The 16708-nt window shown below is 40.9% G+C and overlaps 1 protein-coding gene across 2 annotated transcripts in view; it reads left to right on the forward strand.

The window, feature by feature from the left end:
• Window positions 1-16708, forward strand: part of edem3 (ER degradation enhancer, mannosidase alpha-like 3) — a 76789-nt gene that overhangs the window by 46742 nt on the left and 13339 nt on the right. The window contains exons 18-20 of one of the 2 annotated variants that reach the window (XM_043699563.1): window positions 9452-9617; window positions 12250-12435; window positions 13965-14006. In XM_043699563.1, the coding sequence (XP_043555498.1) occupies window positions 9452-9617; window positions 12250-12435; window positions 13965-14006 (394 nt within the window). The remainder of the gene's footprint in view (window positions 1-9451; window positions 9618-12249; window positions 12436-13964; window positions 14007-16708) is intronic. The other variant, XM_043699564.1, reaches the window with a different exon arrangement.

The raw sequence follows: 16708 nt of genomic DNA on the forward strand, positions 1-16708 counted from the left end.
TGGAGCCACTAGGACTCACCAATGATGAAATGTTTATGCATATATAAAATACAACATTTGCCAGTTTTTCTTTAAAATGAAATTAGACTACCTTGCAATAATTAGTGTTAGAGTAAGTTGATTTATCTAAGAGAACCACATATAAGCTGTTCCACTTTTCAGTGACTTGGTAAATTTATTTAACAACATTGTTTAAATATGAAATAACGATAAAGCTGTACTTAGGGAGGATATTTCTTGGGAATACATCCAGGGAAGTTATTTGTGTCAAATTGAGAAATAAGAAAGGATCACCTTCTTGGAATTATACTACAGAGCCCATAATAGTCAGCTGGAAATTGAGAAACAAATTTGAAAAGAGATCTCAGTAAGAATAATAGGGTGGTAATGGTGGGGAATTTTAACTTCCCAAACATAGACTGGGACTACCATTGTGTTAAGGGCTTCGATGTAAAAATTTAAACATGTACAAGAATATTTTCTGATTTAGTATGTGGATGTACATACTAGAGAAGATGCAAAACCTGACCTAGTGTTGACCTAAACTTGAACTGAGGCAAGGCAAGGTGACTGAGGTGTCGGGTAGAGGGCCACTTTGGGGCCAGTGACCATAATTCTAATGGTTTTCAAATAGTGATGGATAAGAAAAGACTGGATCTAAAAGTTGAAGTTCTAAATTGGAGGAAGGCCAACTTTTCACAGTATTAGACAAGAACTTTCAAAAGGTGATTGGGAGCAAATGTTTGCAAGTAAAGGGATGGCTGGAAAATGCAAAGCCCTCAATGAGAAGAATCCAAAGACAGTATGTTCCTGTTCGGGTGAAGGACAAGGCTGGTAGGTGTCGGAAATGCTGGATGACTAGAGAAATTGAGGTTTCCGTCAATAAAAGGATGGAAGCATGTATCTGGTATAGTCAGTAGAGATCGACTGAATCCATGGAAGAGTATAAAGACAGAAAGAGTATACATGAGGGAAATCAGCAGGGCAGAAAGGGGACATGAGATAACTTTGACAAATAGGGTTAGAGAGACTCCAAAGGGATTTTTCAAATATATGAAGGATAAGAGGGTAACTAGGGAGAGAATAGGGCCTCCTAAAGATCAGCAAGGTAGCCTATGTGTGGAACCTCAGGAGATGGGGAAAATACGAAATTAATATTTTGCATCAGTGTTTACTATGGAGAGGGGTATGGAAGAGACAATACATGAGGAAATCAATAGTAACATTTTGAAAAATGTCCATATTAGAGAAAAGGTGCTGGGCATCTTAAAGCGCATAAGGATGGATAAATCCCTGGGACCTGATCAGGTGTATCCTAAACTCTAAGGGAAGCAAGGGAAATGATTGCTGGGCCCCTTGCTGAGATCTTTATATCATCAATAGCCATAGGTGAGATCCTGGAACACTGGAGGTTAGCTAACGTGGTGCCACTATTTAAAAAAGGTGGTAAAGAAAGGCCAGGGAACTATAGACCAATGAGCTTGACATTGTTGGTGGGCAAGTTATTAGAAGGAATGCTGAGGGACAGGATTTACATAGTCAACATGGCTTTATGCGCAGGAAATCCTATCTAACTAACTTCTATAAGGTTTGTCATAGTCGACTGGTTAGCAAGGTTAGATCACATGGAATATAGGGAGAACCAGCTGTTTGGATATAGAACTGGCTCAAAGATAGAAGACAGAGGGTGCTTTTCATGTTGGATGCTTGTGACCAGCGGTGTGCCACATGGATCACTGCTGGGTCCACTACTTCTCGCCATTTATATAAATGATTTTGGATTTGAACATAGGAGGTATGGTTAGTAAGTTTTCAAATGACACCAAAATTGGAGGTATAGTGGACAGCAAAGAAGGTTACCTCAGATTACAACAGGATCTCGATCAGAGGCCATTGGGCCGAGGAGTGGCAGATGAAGTTAAATTTAGATAAATGTGAGGTGCTGCATTTTGGAAAGGCAAAGTAGGGCAGGACTTATACACTTAATGTTAAGGTCCAGGGGAGTGTTGCTAAACAAAGCAACCTTGAAGTGCAGGTTTAAAAATTCCTTGAAAGTAGAGTTACAGGTAGCTAGGATAGCAAAGAAGGCGTTTCTTATGTTTGTTTTTATTAGTCAGTGCATTGATTATAAGAGTTGGGAGGTCATGTTGCAGCTGAAGCAGTTCAAGCCTGTAGCTATCTTTTCAAGGGCGACTACAGGCAGGTAATAAAAATACTGGCCAGCCAACAATACTCATGTTCCTCAAGTGAATAAATAAAATAGGGTGTAGCAGTTGTTCATCTTCCAGCACATCCTGACAGTGCTGTAAACTTGGTTATTAAGGGATACAGAGGACATGTCCAATATTTCCCTCCTTCCTGCTGGGAATTTTATGACATCCACTCAGCAATTGCCCTGGAGTTGTGACAGAAGTCGAGATCAAGGTGCATAAAAAAAGTGTTGGGAGCCCATAACCTATGAAGTTATAAAAAGCAGCATAATTCCTGAGTTTTGTGTTCCATTTTAGTTGTTATTTTCTATTTTCCTGTTTTGGTATTCTGTACATAGTCATTGGCCCTTCTTGTTTTAACTTTTGGCTTTAAAACTTCATTTGAATTGCACATTTTGAGCATCTTGCATAGATATCTTGATCAGACAAGAATACAGTATCTCCAAAATACTTAACATTTCACCCTCTTCAGACTCTAATGTTCCACCACTTCAGCTATCTGATCCTGATAGTACGTCATATTTCTCATAAACATCTTTCCCCTTCCTATCACCTTTTATACCCACCCAGTACGACCATAATAATGAACACACAGAACTCCAGATGCTTAAAATCTGAAACACAAATAGCGTTTGAGAAATGCAGCAGGTCTGGCAGCATTTGCTGAGAGAGAAACCGAGTTAGCATTTCAAGTCCAGTGATCCTTCATTTAGACTCAAAACATTAACTCTGTTTTTCTCTCTTAAGGTGCTGTCAAATCTGCAATGTTTTCCAGCACACTTTTAATGAAAATTTGCATTTGTTCGAATGTTTTTATTAGTTTATGTAATCCTGCTGCTATAATACTAATCATAAATCATTGTTGACATATTTGTATATACAATATCTTTCATAATCAGTACGTTAAAGGCAGACTCTCGCAGTAGAGTCATCAATGTACAGCATGGAAATAGACCCTTCGGTCCAACCTTTCCATGCTGACCAGATATCCCAACCCAATCTAGTCCCACCTGCCAGCACCCGGCCCATATCCCTCCAAACCCTTCCTATTCTTATACCCATCCAAATGCCTCTTAAATGTTGCAATTGTACCAGCCTCCTCCACTTCCTCTGGCAGCTAATTCCATACACGTACCACCCTCTGCGTGAAAACGTCAGGGAAAACAGCCCCAACCTGTTTATCCTCTCCCTGTAGCTCAAATCCTCCAACCCTGGCAACGTCCTTGTAAAACTTTTCTGAACCCTTGCACATTTCACAACATCTTTCCAATAGGAAGGAGACCAGAATTGCGCGCAATATTCCTACAGTGGCCTAACCAATATCCTGTACAGTTGCAACATGACCTCCCAACTCCTGTACTCAATACTCTGACCAATAAAGGAAAGCATATCAAACGCCTTCTTCACTATCCTATCTACCTGCGACTTCGCTTTCAAGGAGCTATGAACCTGCACTCCAAGGTCACTTTGTTCTGCAACACTCCCTAGGACCTTACCATTAAGTGAATAAGTCCTGCTAAGTTTTGCTTTCCCAAAATGCAGCACCTTGCATTTATCTGAATTAAACTCCATCTGCCACTTCTCAGCCCATTGGCCCATTTGGTCCAGATCCTGTTGTACTCTGAGGTAACCCTCTTCGCTGTCCACTCCACCTCCAATTTTGGTGTCATCTGCAAACTTACTAACTGTATCACTTATGCTCACATCTAAATCATTTATGTAAATGATAAAAAGTAGAGGATCCAGCACTGCTCCTTGTGGCACTCCACTGGCCACAGGCCTCCAGTCTGAAAAACAACCTTCCACCACCACCCTCTGTCTTCTACCTTTGAGCCAGTTCTGTATCCAAATGGTTAGTTCTCCCTGTGTTCCGTGAGATCTAACCTCGCTCAGTCTCCCATGGGGAACCTTGTCGAACGCCTTACTGAAGTCCATATAGCTCACATCTACTGCTCTGCCCTCATTAGTCCTCTTTGTTACTTTTTCACAAAACTCAATCCCATGCACAAAGCAATGTTGACTATCCCTAATCAGTCTTTGTCTTTCCAAATACATGTACATCCTGTCCCTCAGGATTCCCTCCAACAACTTGCCCACCACCGAGGTCAGGCTCACCGGTCTGTAGTTCCCCGGCTTATCCTTACCACCCTTCTTAAACAGTGGCACCACGTTTGCCAATCTCCAGTCTTCTGGCACCTCACCTGGGACTATCGAAGATACACATATCTCAGCAAGGGGCCCAGCAGTCATTTCTCTAGCTTCCCACAGAGTTCTCGGGTGCACCTGATCAGGTTCTGGGGACTTATCCACCTTTACCCATTTCAAGACATCCAGCACTTCCTCCTCTGTTATCTGGACATTTTGCAAGATGTCACCATCTGTTTCCCTACAGTCTATATCTTGCATATCCTTTTCCACAATAAATACTGGTGCAAAATATTCATTTAGTATCTCCCCCAATTTCTGTGGCTCCACATAAAGGCCGCCTTGCTGATCTTTGAGGGGCCCTATTCTCTCCCTAGTTACCCTTTTGTCCTTAATGTATTTGTAAAAACCCTTTGGATTCTCCTTAATTCTATTTGCCAAAGCTATCTCATGTCCCCTTTTTGCCCTCCTGATTTCCCTCTTAATTATACTCCTACTTCCTTTATACTCTTTAAAGGATTCACTCGATCTATCCTGTCTATACTTGACATATGCTTTCTTCTCTTTCTTAATCAAACCCTCAATTTCTTTATTCATCCAGCACTCCCTATATCTACCAGCCCTTCTTTTCACCCTGAGAGGAATATATTTTTTCTGGATTCTTGTTATCTCATTTCTGAAGGCTTCCCATTTTCCAGCTGTCCCTTTACCTGCGAACATCTGGATCCAATCAGCTTTTGAAAGTTCTTGCCTAATACCGTCAAAATTGGCCTTTCTCCAATTTAGAACTTCAACTTTTAGATCTGGTCTATCCTTTTCCATCACTATTTTAAAACGAATAGAATTATGGTTGCTGGCCCCAATTACAGCTCCCCCACTAACACCCTAGGCACCTGCCCTGCCTTATTTCCCAAGAGTAGGTCAAGTTTTGCACCTTCTCTGGTAGGTACATCCACATACTGAATCAGAAAATTGTCTTGTACGCACCTAACAAATTCTTCTCCATCTAAACCCTTAACACTATGGCAGTCCCTGTCTATGTTTGGAAAGTTAAAATCCCCGACCATAACTACCCTATTATTCTTTCAGATAGCTGAGATCTCCTTACAAGTTTGTTTCTCAATTTCCTTCTGACTATTAGGAGGACCACGATACAATCCCAATAAGGTGGTCATGCCTTTCTTATTTCTCAGTTCCACCCAAATAACGTCCCTGGATGTATTTCTGGGAATATGCTCCCTCAACACAGCTGTAATGCTATCCCTTATCAAAAATGCCACTCCCCCACCTCTCTTGCCTCCCTTTCTGTCCTTCCTGTAGCATTTGTATCCTGGAACATTAAGCTGCCAATCCTGCCCATCCCTGAGCCATGTTTCTGTAATTGCTATGATATCCCAGTAGTGTAATTTAGTAATCACTTTAATTTATATCCATCTTTTTTAAGATGTTAAGATATTTAAGTTGCATAAAGTAAGATCCATGTTTGTAGAAACTATATATAGAAACATGTAGAAAATAGGAGTAGAAGGAGCCCATTGAGCCCATTGTATATGTTCTGCCATTATGATCATGGCTGTTCCTCGATTATCGTATCATACCACTCCCTCACCATCCCCTTGACACTTTTAGCTTCTAGAAATCTGTGTTTCATTCTTGAACATTTTCAGTGACTTTGCCTCCACAGCTTTTTGTGGTAGAAAATTTCAAAAGTTCACCACCTTGAGAATGTTGAAATTTCACCTCAACCTGATAAGTACCCCTTTATTCTGGAACTGCCCAGTCAGGGGATGCATCATCCCTCTATGCAGTCTCTCCAGCCCTATCAGAATTTCATACATTTCAATGAGATCTCCTCTCATTCTTCTAAAACTGCAGTGAATACAGGCCCAGTTAACCTTTCCTTAAATTTGCGCATGCATCCAGGAGTGGTCTCATCAACCTGTACAGATGCAGTGAAACTTCCTCACTCTTCTCAAACCCTCTGGCAATAAAGGCAAACATACCATTTGCCTTCCTGTCTTCGAGAGTCAGGGGACAGCTGTGAGTGTAGTGACATCACTATAAAGAGGAGGTAATAAGGAAGCTGAAGGTGGATAAATCACCTGGATCAGATGGAATATATCCCAGAGTTCTGAAGGAGATAACTGAGGAGATTGTTGAGGCATTGGTGGTGATCCTTCAAGAATCACTGGAGTATGGGAGCGTCCCTGTAAAATGGCAAATGTAACACTCTTGTTCAAGGAAGGAGTGACACAGAGATAAGAAATAGGCCAGTTAGCCTGACCTCGGTTGTTGGTAAGATTTTTAGAGTTCATTGTTAAGGATGAGTTGCAGAGTACCTGGAAAGCATGGCTTCATCAAGGTGAGGTCAATCCTGACAAATCTGTTGGGGTTCTTTGATGAGGTAATGAGCAAGTTAGACAAAGGAGAGCCAATGGATTTCCAGAAGGCTTTTGACAAGGTGCTGCAGAGGAGGATGTTAAATAGGATAAGAGCCCATGGCATTAGGGGCAAGTTACTGGCATGGATAGAGGATTGGCTGACTGGCAGAGAGTAGGGATAGAGGGGTCTTTTTCAAGATGGCAGACAGTGACTAGTGGAGTTCTGCAGGGGTCCGATATGTGAACAGATGTGGTCCTATTATACATTAATGATCTGGACGAAGAAACTGAGGGTTTTATTGCTATGTTTGCACACGACACAGATAGCTGGAGGGAAGGTAGTGTTGAGGAAGGCTGCAGAAGGACTTGAACAGATTAGGAGAGTGGGCACAGAAGTAGCAGATGGAATACAGTGTGGGAAGTTGTGAGGTTATGCATGATAGTAGGAAGAATAAAGGTGTAGTCTATTTTCTAACTGCTTCAGAAATCTGAAACACAAAGGGACTTGGGAGTCCTAGTTCAGGATTCTCTCGAGGTTAACATGCAGGTTCATTTGGCAGTTAGAAAAGCAAATGCAGTGTTTGTATTCGTTTCAAAAGATTCTTAGAATACAAGAACAGATATGAATTGCTGAGGCAGTATAAGACTCTGGTCAGATTGCACTTGGACTATTGTGAGCAATTTTGGGTCCTGTATCTAAGGAAGGATTGGATCCAGAAGTGGTTTACAAGAATGAACCCAAAACAAAGGGCTTGTCATATGAGAAACAGTCGAGGACTCTAGGTTTGTACTCAATGGAGTTTAGAAGGAAGGGGGTGATGGGTGGGATTTCATTGAAACTTACTTAAAACTGACAGGTCTGGATGGATTGGGTATGGAGAAGATGTCTCTACTAATAGGAGAGATGAGGACCCAAAGGTCCTATTTGAGTGAAAGGACGATACTTTAAAACTGCAATGAGGAGGAACGAGGGAGTGGTTAATCTGTGGAACCTGTTGCTGTAGAGGGCAAGTCATTGAGTCTGTTTAAGACAAACAGGTTCTTGAGTGGTAAGGAGGTCAAGGGTTATAGGGAGAAGGCAGGAGAATGGGTTGAGAAACATATCACATGGTGGATATATCAACATATCAAATGGTGGAGCAGACTAAATATGCCAAATGGCCTAATTCTGCTCCTGTGTCTTATGGTCATATGGTCTTACATTCCTAACTCTCCAATGCATCAATACAAATTAATTTTTATTTTTCTTACTAATATTGTCATTGCTGGGATTGTCAATCTGGTTTGAATACAAAATTGGCCAGACCTGCTGCATATCTCTTGAAATGAATACAAACACGGCATATCAGAAGTTCTGCTGTATTTCAGTTCAGTCAATATATTCGTACTCTATAATATTTTTAATAGAAACATTCCATAATTCTGAATTTCACACCATTTCAATTCTATTTGCCAAATTAAGTAATCGTGACAGTGAGAATAATTATTAAAATATAGTAGAACGTACTTTGTCAGCTGAGTTGCAGGTGTTTGCAAAGAAAGAAAGGATTGGGTGGGCCAGTGGATGAAATGTTTCAATTTCCCCACAAAACTTTGAATCAAATTCAGCTGAATCGATCTGTTAGTTTATAAAAGTCCTACCTGTGTAGTCCGAATCCACTTTTGAAGGAGCACTGATCTCCAGTGTAAAGCAGCAAAAACTTGCCATTAAATTAGTCATCTCACTTATAGATTCCATAATGTGTCTGGAGAATGCCACCTTGATGTAGTTCGGGCTTCTCTCCTGAAATTGGAGTTGAAAGCTGACGTTTATTGCTGGAATAGAGCAGAAGGAGCTTTGATCTGAATTTACATGTGCTGTATCCCATCTTTTGTCTTTGTGAACCAGTTAGGTGTATATTGTGGAGTTTCCGAGGCTTCAGAACTGGTTTGAAGAAGGGTCACTGGATTCAGAATATTAGTTTTGCTTTCTTTCCACAGACACTGCTAGACCTGCTGAGTTTTTGCAGTAATTTCTGTTTTTGTTTGATTTTTCAGCTGATGCATACTTTAATTAATAAGAAGTAAAACAAACATTTAGCTGTGCTGTCAGCTAGCTCATGTTACTCTTCTTTAATAGATGAGGTTGAATCATCAAACAGGAAAAACATTGTAGGTGGCACTTTATTGAACAGAAAGTTCATAGTTTTATTTTACCTTACATGTTTTGAAACTTGTACAATGAGTTCACTGCTGCAAGGCTTCTCTCAATTGCTATTGTGACACAAACAACATGAGGTTTCTGTCCAGGTCACAACAGTGAATGGTACTTCCCAGTGTCTACTTCTGTCATGCCTCCAGACCTGATTACAATCTTCTCCATACTTCCGTTTTAAAATGTGATGGATTCTGCACATCCATCGTTAGTCTTCAATTGAATAATAACTGTGAGTTCTGAACCACTGGACTGACTAGCAGAATGGTTTAAGAGGCTTCATTCCTCCTGTCTTGTCAAGCTCGGAGTTCTTGAGCTGAGAATGGCAAAACGTTGCCAAACAGACTTTGTAGAAGTTAAACTCAGACTACCTTATTTGAGTTATAAACCTGTCAGATTGTTGCTTAACTACCTCATTACAGTCTTTATATCAATTGTACTTTCACATGACAATATAGATTGGCTTTGAAGAAATTTTTCACTGTAAAATTTGACTGCGTGTTTTTCTAAATTCTTGATAGGTACGTGGTTTTGTTGCTAAATGTGAACCCTATAATGGCTGCTCAGAGATATTAAATCCTGAAACAATCAAAGGAAAAATTGCTCTGATGCAACGAGGTCATTGCATGTTTGCTGAGAAGGCACGGAATGCACAGAAGGCTGGGGCGATAGGTGGCATTGTCATTGGTAAGGAATGCAGTTCTTACTTTCACATTTAAGTGATGTTATACATATTTATGTATATACTGTTGAGAGAATTATCATGTCCACCTGATTATTACAGAGTTAAAATAGTTTGGGATTCTCTGATTATTAGTGATTCATATTGCTGAGTGAAGATTCACACTAGTTAATATAACACTAGGTGATATAATATCCAATGCACAAGTTGCATCTTAATGCTTGTTTAGTTTTATCTGCAAACCCAAAATAATGTGTACGCATCTTTTTACTGTGTTCCCTCATCAATATAACTTCCGTGCTTGTGATCGTAATGCATTATCCCCCCTAATCCCCTTAACCCTGCTGCAGGCTTACCATACAGCTAACCTTACTGTTCTCTTCTAATACCTCTCCTCTGTCATTTCACTGGATGGGTATTCCCTCGCTTGATTTCAGTCTTACTTATCCAGTCATAGCTATAGACTCTCCAGCAATATCCGTGTACCTTGTAAGCTCTGAGGGGGTCACTTGGCTGTTTGCAATGCAGAGTGATGCCAAGAGTGCAGGTTCAGACCTCACCAGCTGAGGTCAACTTGAAAGTCCCGCTTTCTCAACTTCACCCCTCATCTGAGGCACAGTGAACCTCCAGTTAAAGAGGAAAAGCATCACCAGTCATCTATCTATCTTTCTATCTCTAATGAGAGAGTAGCCGTGTACCCGGTCTCTGCACTGTTACCTTTGGATTCACCTGAGGACTTCTCTTTGGCTGTCTGCTCTTCCTCACTTCCATGCTTTATCTTCAGATTTAAGATTAATTAATGAAGCCCAGCTCTACCTCTTATCATTTCTCTTGAACCTTCTACTGCTTCTCTGTTGTCAGTCTGATTTTTCAAAATCCTGTCATGCAGAAGCTACAATTTCCTTGGCTAAATAGCGGGAAGACCAAAGCATCAGCCCCACCACAAATTCCTGGTACTCTTGCCAATGACCCCATGCCTCTCCTTGCTTTCTACCTTTGGTGAACTAGAGTATTCACAACTTTACTGTCCTGCTCAACCTTGAGCTGAGTTTCCTCTCTGTCATGAAGACTACTGACATAAATCTCCATAGCATTGCCTGCGACCACCCTCACCTCATCCCATCTGCTGCTGTAATCTTCAATTTTGCTTTGTCAACTCCAGACTAAATTTATTTTAGTTCTGAAGAAGGGCCACAGGACTCATAGCCTTAACTCTGCTTCCTCTCTATAAATGCTCCCAGACCTCCTGAGTTTCTCCAGCGATTTCTGTTCTTCTTTATTCTATTGTTTAATTCCGTACTGCACCTTTAGAAAACTTGAATTCCTGTAAAATTACAGCACTTCCCATTCCTTCAACTCTCCCCTCACCATCCTTCATATATTTTCAGTTTCAAGACATGTCATCTTTAAAAATGTTCATGATTCGGAGATGCCGGTGTTGGACTGGGGTGTACAAAGTTAAAAGTCACACAACACCAGGTTATAGTCCAACAGGTTTAATTGGAAGCACACTAGCTTTCGGAGCGACGCTCCTTCATCAGGTGATAGTGGAGGGCTCGATCGTAACACAGAATTTATGGCAAAAATTTGCAGTGTGATGTAACTGAAATTATACATTGAAAAATTGATTGTCTGTTAAGCCTTTCATCTGTTAGAATACAGAGATAGTTTCATTGCTTTCATGTGTAAATCACAAAACCCTTTTTTTTGTACTTGCAGAGTTACATTGCACTTTGCTCAATTACTGTATACATTCATGTAGAACTCTGAGCTCAAAAAACTGCATGAATTTATGTAAAACTCTGTTATCTCACTTTTTAGATTGGAATCAATCTAAACATCAGGTCATAGACAGAGAACACAGGGGGCTAACACCTTCAACATATTGTCTAGCTATCACCATTGTTAACAGCTAACCCGAGAATGCAACTTTAAAAAAAAGGGTTTTGTGATTTACACATGAAAGAAGTGAAACTAACACTGTATTCTAACAGATGAAAGGCTTAACAGACAATCAATTCTTCAATGTATAATTACAGTTACATCACACTGCAAATTTTTGCTATAAACTCTGTGTTCCAATCGAGTCCTCCACATCACCTGATGAAGGAGCGTCGCTCCGAAAACTAGTGTGCTTCCAATTAAACCTGTTGGACTATAACCTGGTGTTGTGTGATTTTTAACTTAAAAATGTTCATCCTCTTACTTAAATCCCTTTCAAAGATCCTTTGGTTCTTATTTAGCCTTTGAAAGATGTGCCTGAGTGCTTGATATTTCTGAACAGTTGAATCTATGTTATGTTGAGTCTATTTAAAATTTTGTCCTGAAGCATGTTGCTGGGAGCAGAATAGAGAGAAAAGTAATCTTGTCTTTAATCAATTAATGTGCTTTGTGATTGCCCCAGTGCCTGAAATGTAAAATACTGTAGAATTAACATTCCTCTCAGTGACATCAAGTATAATTTTTTTAAAAAGCATTAAATGTAAAATCTCCACAGCTTGAGAGAGAACCATTTACTCTTCAACCCTCACCTATTAGCTTTATTATGACATATATTAAAATCTTCAGTAAACCCAGAGAATTTTGCATGTCCAGGTGTACACTGCAGCTGTTATAACTGAATTTGCTATTGGGCAGATGACAATGAAGGAAGCAGCAGTGATACGGCTCCCCTTTTCCAAATGGCTGGTGATGGAAGGAATACTGATGATGTTACAATCCCAATGCTTTTCCTCTTTAATAAAGAGGGGCATATTATACTCAATGCCATGCAGGAGTACCAGGAAGTGGAAGTGCTGCTGTCAGATAAAGCTAAGGATAGAGGTAAGTTTATAAAGTAACAGCAAATGACCTTTCATTTATAAATTGAATAAAATGAATTGTCCTAATATTCATCATTCTTTAAATGTAGGCTCCAATCTGAATATTTCCACTATGTCCAGCTTGGCAAATTCAGTTATCTTTCTATTTAAGAAGTAATAATTTATGGTGAGGAGATTTTAATTTGGTTTTGAGAAATGCAAAGCTCCTTGGGGCAGCTTTTCTTTGAAAACCTTTTCATAATCACACAGAATGAGGCTAAAATAAACCCTTAATATTATGATCAAAACATTAGACTGTAAGGACTGTATAACTGGATCAATAAACCATATACCACAAACATTAACTACTAAAGCATGTGAAGAAAAAAGAAACATTTATTCATTCACATGGAATGTGGACATCATTGGATGGCATTCGTTTCTCATTCTTAATTAACCTTAACTAGATAATTTCAGATGGCAGGTAGAAATCATAGATTTCCTTTTAAAAGGATGTTGATGACCATTATTGATGCTAGATTTTTATTGCAGATCTGTTTCATGACTGAATTTAAATTTAGTTGGTATGGTGTGATTTTAAACCCCTATGTTAGTCTCGGCCTTAGGATTGCTAATACAGTAATTCACTTTTTAATGTACTCTATCCTAATTTTTCTTGAAATTTTCTGGGGTTTTTTCTTTAAAGATCAGTGGGTACCTGCCGTTGTGTAGATTTTGGGCCTGGCCATCTATAATGGGTTTGGAAACTAAGTTGTAAAGATTTGGATTGGATTTTTTTAAATGGTTTTCCATCAATTGTGGCTCATTATCTGGAAGGTTAACGTGTTTGTTTTGTGATTTTACTTTAAACACAGCCATACACGACTGTCTATTTTTAGAAGATATTGCTAAATCATATGGGGATTAGCAAAAAGTACAGTGCTCCATTTCTCAATAATGCCTCTGAGAAGCTAGCCCTTGAGCAACATGCTGCTCTCAATTGTGGCCCTAGGCAAAGATTTAGTCTTCTGTATTAGAATAAAATAATAGAGATGTACAGCACGGAAACAGATCCTTCGGTCCAACTCGTCCATGCAGACCAGATATCCCAATCTAATCTAGTCCCAAAGTGTTTCAGTGCCAGCAGAGTACCACTTAGGGGTGCTGCATAGGTCACTAATTTTAGGAAAATTACACACATTTTGCTGACGAAGCTAATGATATTAACAAAGCAGGGCTGGGTAAGAGATATTGTCCTGTCCTACTGATCTAAATTTTTGTTACAAGTCATGTTTTTATAGACTCTGCACATATGTATGAGTTTTTTTGTACAAATAGCCATGAAATGAACGTATACAGATATTCATTTAGTGGGCTTAATAGTCACAAAACTGGATAGAATTCATAGGCCAAATTTAATCTATGACCTGGAGAGTGTGTGTGTGTGTGTGTGTCCGTCCAGCTGTAGAATAATGACAGATTAATTTTGAATGATAACCAGTTTGCGTGACACTGTTTTTCTTTTTTGCATCACGTGGACAAACATAACAGCCACAATTATTAAAGGTCAAAGAATTACAAACTACGTTAGCAGTAAGTAGTTTTCTTCAAATATGCCATTACATTTGTTGTCCAAGTACATCAGCAGTAAGATAATTTCTAGCACCCTACCATATCCTGCAGTAAAGAGACTGGCTGGCTGTTTTGGCCTTCGTTGATGCTACCTTGAACCATCTACCAGACGGTGTATCATAATGATATTCAGATATTTATTCATTCAGCTTTCCTCCTCCTTCCCTAGGGAAGTATATTCTAAACAAAGAACTGTGGATGCTGGAAACCAGAAACTGCTGAAAAAATGCAGCAGTTCTGGCAGCATCTGTTGAGAGAATGCAGACTTTGGAGTTCTGGGAGAAGGCCCACTGGACCCAAAACTTTAACTCTGCTTTCTCTCCACAGATGCTGCCAGATCTTGAGTTTTTCTAGCAATTTTAGATTTTGAAGCATATTCTAACTTTGTTCAGTTGCTTCCCATAGCAACACAGCTGAGACTTGGAATACAAGTGTATGAACAATCCTGAAATCCAAGGTCATGCTTTAGTTTAACCATGAGGTTCTGGGGTCTCGTGGGGAAATGATATGAGAAGAGAAGCTATTGAAGGAAACTTTGTAATTGGATAGCTGGGTATGAAACTAGACAACTGATGTTGCAACCAGCTACTAGAGAAGGTACTGTGTGAGAAGGATGGTGTGGAAATTTTGAGAGGGACTGAGAACGGTGATGAGATATAGCTTAGCTTGATCTCAGTCACACAGGATGTCATAGTCATACAGCATGGATCCAACCAGTCCATTCTAACCATAACCCCAAACTAAACTAGTCTTGCCTGCCTGCGCTTGCCCATAACCCTCCATACATTCCTTATTTAGGAACTTCTCTAAATGTCTTTTAAATGTTGTAACTGTACCTGCATCCGCTACCTCCTGTGGAAGTTCATTCCATCCGTAACTTTAAGAACAATGTCATGCTTTGACAGGGACAGAAACTTGTTTGAAGGGATTTAAATATGGAGTAGCATGGTCGCCATTCTGGGAGGTAACATTCTTAAGGATTTTGTAGAAGTAAGGAAAGTTGGATATGAAGCAGTAGTTTGCATGGATAAGAGGTCGTGTGTCAATTATTTTGAGGAGAGGTGTGATACTGGCAGATTTGAAGGGGAGGGTTAGTAGCTTGAGAGAGATTACAACTACCATTAGCTAACCAGGGAGTCACGCAGGGAGGTTGAGTGGTCAGCACTTAGGTGGGAATAGGGTTCAGAGAACAGAAATTCAATTTCATGGATAAGGTGAGTTCAGAGCGAGGAAGCAGGGAGTTGAAGAGAAGGACATGAGTTCAGCTCCAGGGCAAAGGAAGTGGGAAGCTGAGGGAGATTAGTGAAAGGGACGGAGGCAGCTAAACAATTGGTCAATTCTAGCACAGTGAGCAGTTTTAACATGTGACAGAAGGTGAAGATGCTTGATGTAATCCAGCCAGATCTGACAATGAATGATTAAACATTCAAGTAAAATTAGAAAATACAGAGATGGCAGATGAATCGAACAGTACTTTTATATTGGTCTTCACTATTGAGGGTACAAGTAACATGCCAGAAATATGACTAATTCAGAAAATAGGAGGAAGAAAATTGTAATCCCCAGGTAAGTGGTAGTGAGTAAATTGTTCATGGCTGTGGGCTGGTATGAGTCGAGAGTGAAGTGCTGGAAAAGCACAGCAGGTCAGGCAGCATTGGAGGAGTAGGAGAATCAACGTTTCAGGCATAAACCTTTCACCAGGAATGAGGCTGGTGAGTCGGGACTGAGTGATAAATAGGATGGGGGGTGGGGTTGGGGGCAAGGTAGCTGGGAAAGTGATAGATGGATGAAGATGAGGGAGAGGATGAAAGGTCAGGGGGGTAGTGATGGACGGATCTGGAGGGCAGTGTCAAGTTGGAGGCTTGGGACTGGGATAATAAGGTGGGGGGAGTGGAGAATGAGGAAGCTGTTGAAATCCACATTGATCCTGTGTGGGTGCAGGATCCCAAGGTGGAATATGAGGCGTTCTTCCTCCATGCATCGGGTGGTAACGGTTTGGCGGTAGAGGAGGCCAGGGCCTGCATGTCCTTGACAGAGTGGGGGGAAGTTAGTGTTCAGCGAGGGGGTTGATTGTTGCGGGTGTCCCAGAGATGTTCTCTGAACTGATCCACAAGAAGGCGTCCTGTCTCCCCGATGTAGAGAAGACCGCACCGGGTGCAATGGATGCAGTAGATGGCATTGGGAGAGGTACAGGTAAATTTCTGACGGATGTGGGGCCTTGGCGCCTTGGACGGTGGTGAGGGGAGTGGTGTGGGTGCAGGTTTCACATTTTCTGCGGTGGCGGGCAAAGTGCCAGGTGCCAGGAGTGGGGTGTGGGTGCGGGGATGTGGACCTGATGAGGGAGACACGGGGGGAATGGTCTTTTCGGAATGCTGATAAGGGTGGGGAGGCAAATATATCTTGGGTGGTGGGATCCGTTTGGAGGTGACGAAAGTTGCAGAGGATGATGCATTGTATGCAGAGGTTGGTGGGGTGGGAGGTGAGGACCGGGGGTTTCTGTCCTTGTTGCATTGGGAAGGGTAAGGTTCAAGGGCACTGGTGCATGAAGTAGAGGAGGGGCACTGGTGCATGAAGTAGAGGAGATGCACTGGAGGGCATCGTCAACCACGTGGGAAGGGAAGTTGTGATTGTGGAAGGAGGCGGCCATCTGGTGCTTTCTGTGG

Source organism: Chiloscyllium plagiosum, chromosome 11, assembly GCF_004010195.1.
Source record: "Chiloscyllium plagiosum isolate BGI_BamShark_2017 chromosome 11, ASM401019v2, whole genome shotgun sequence".
In the NCBI taxonomy this organism is placed as follows: Eukaryota; Metazoa; Chordata; class Chondrichthyes; order Orectolobiformes; family Hemiscylliidae; genus Chiloscyllium; species Chiloscyllium plagiosum.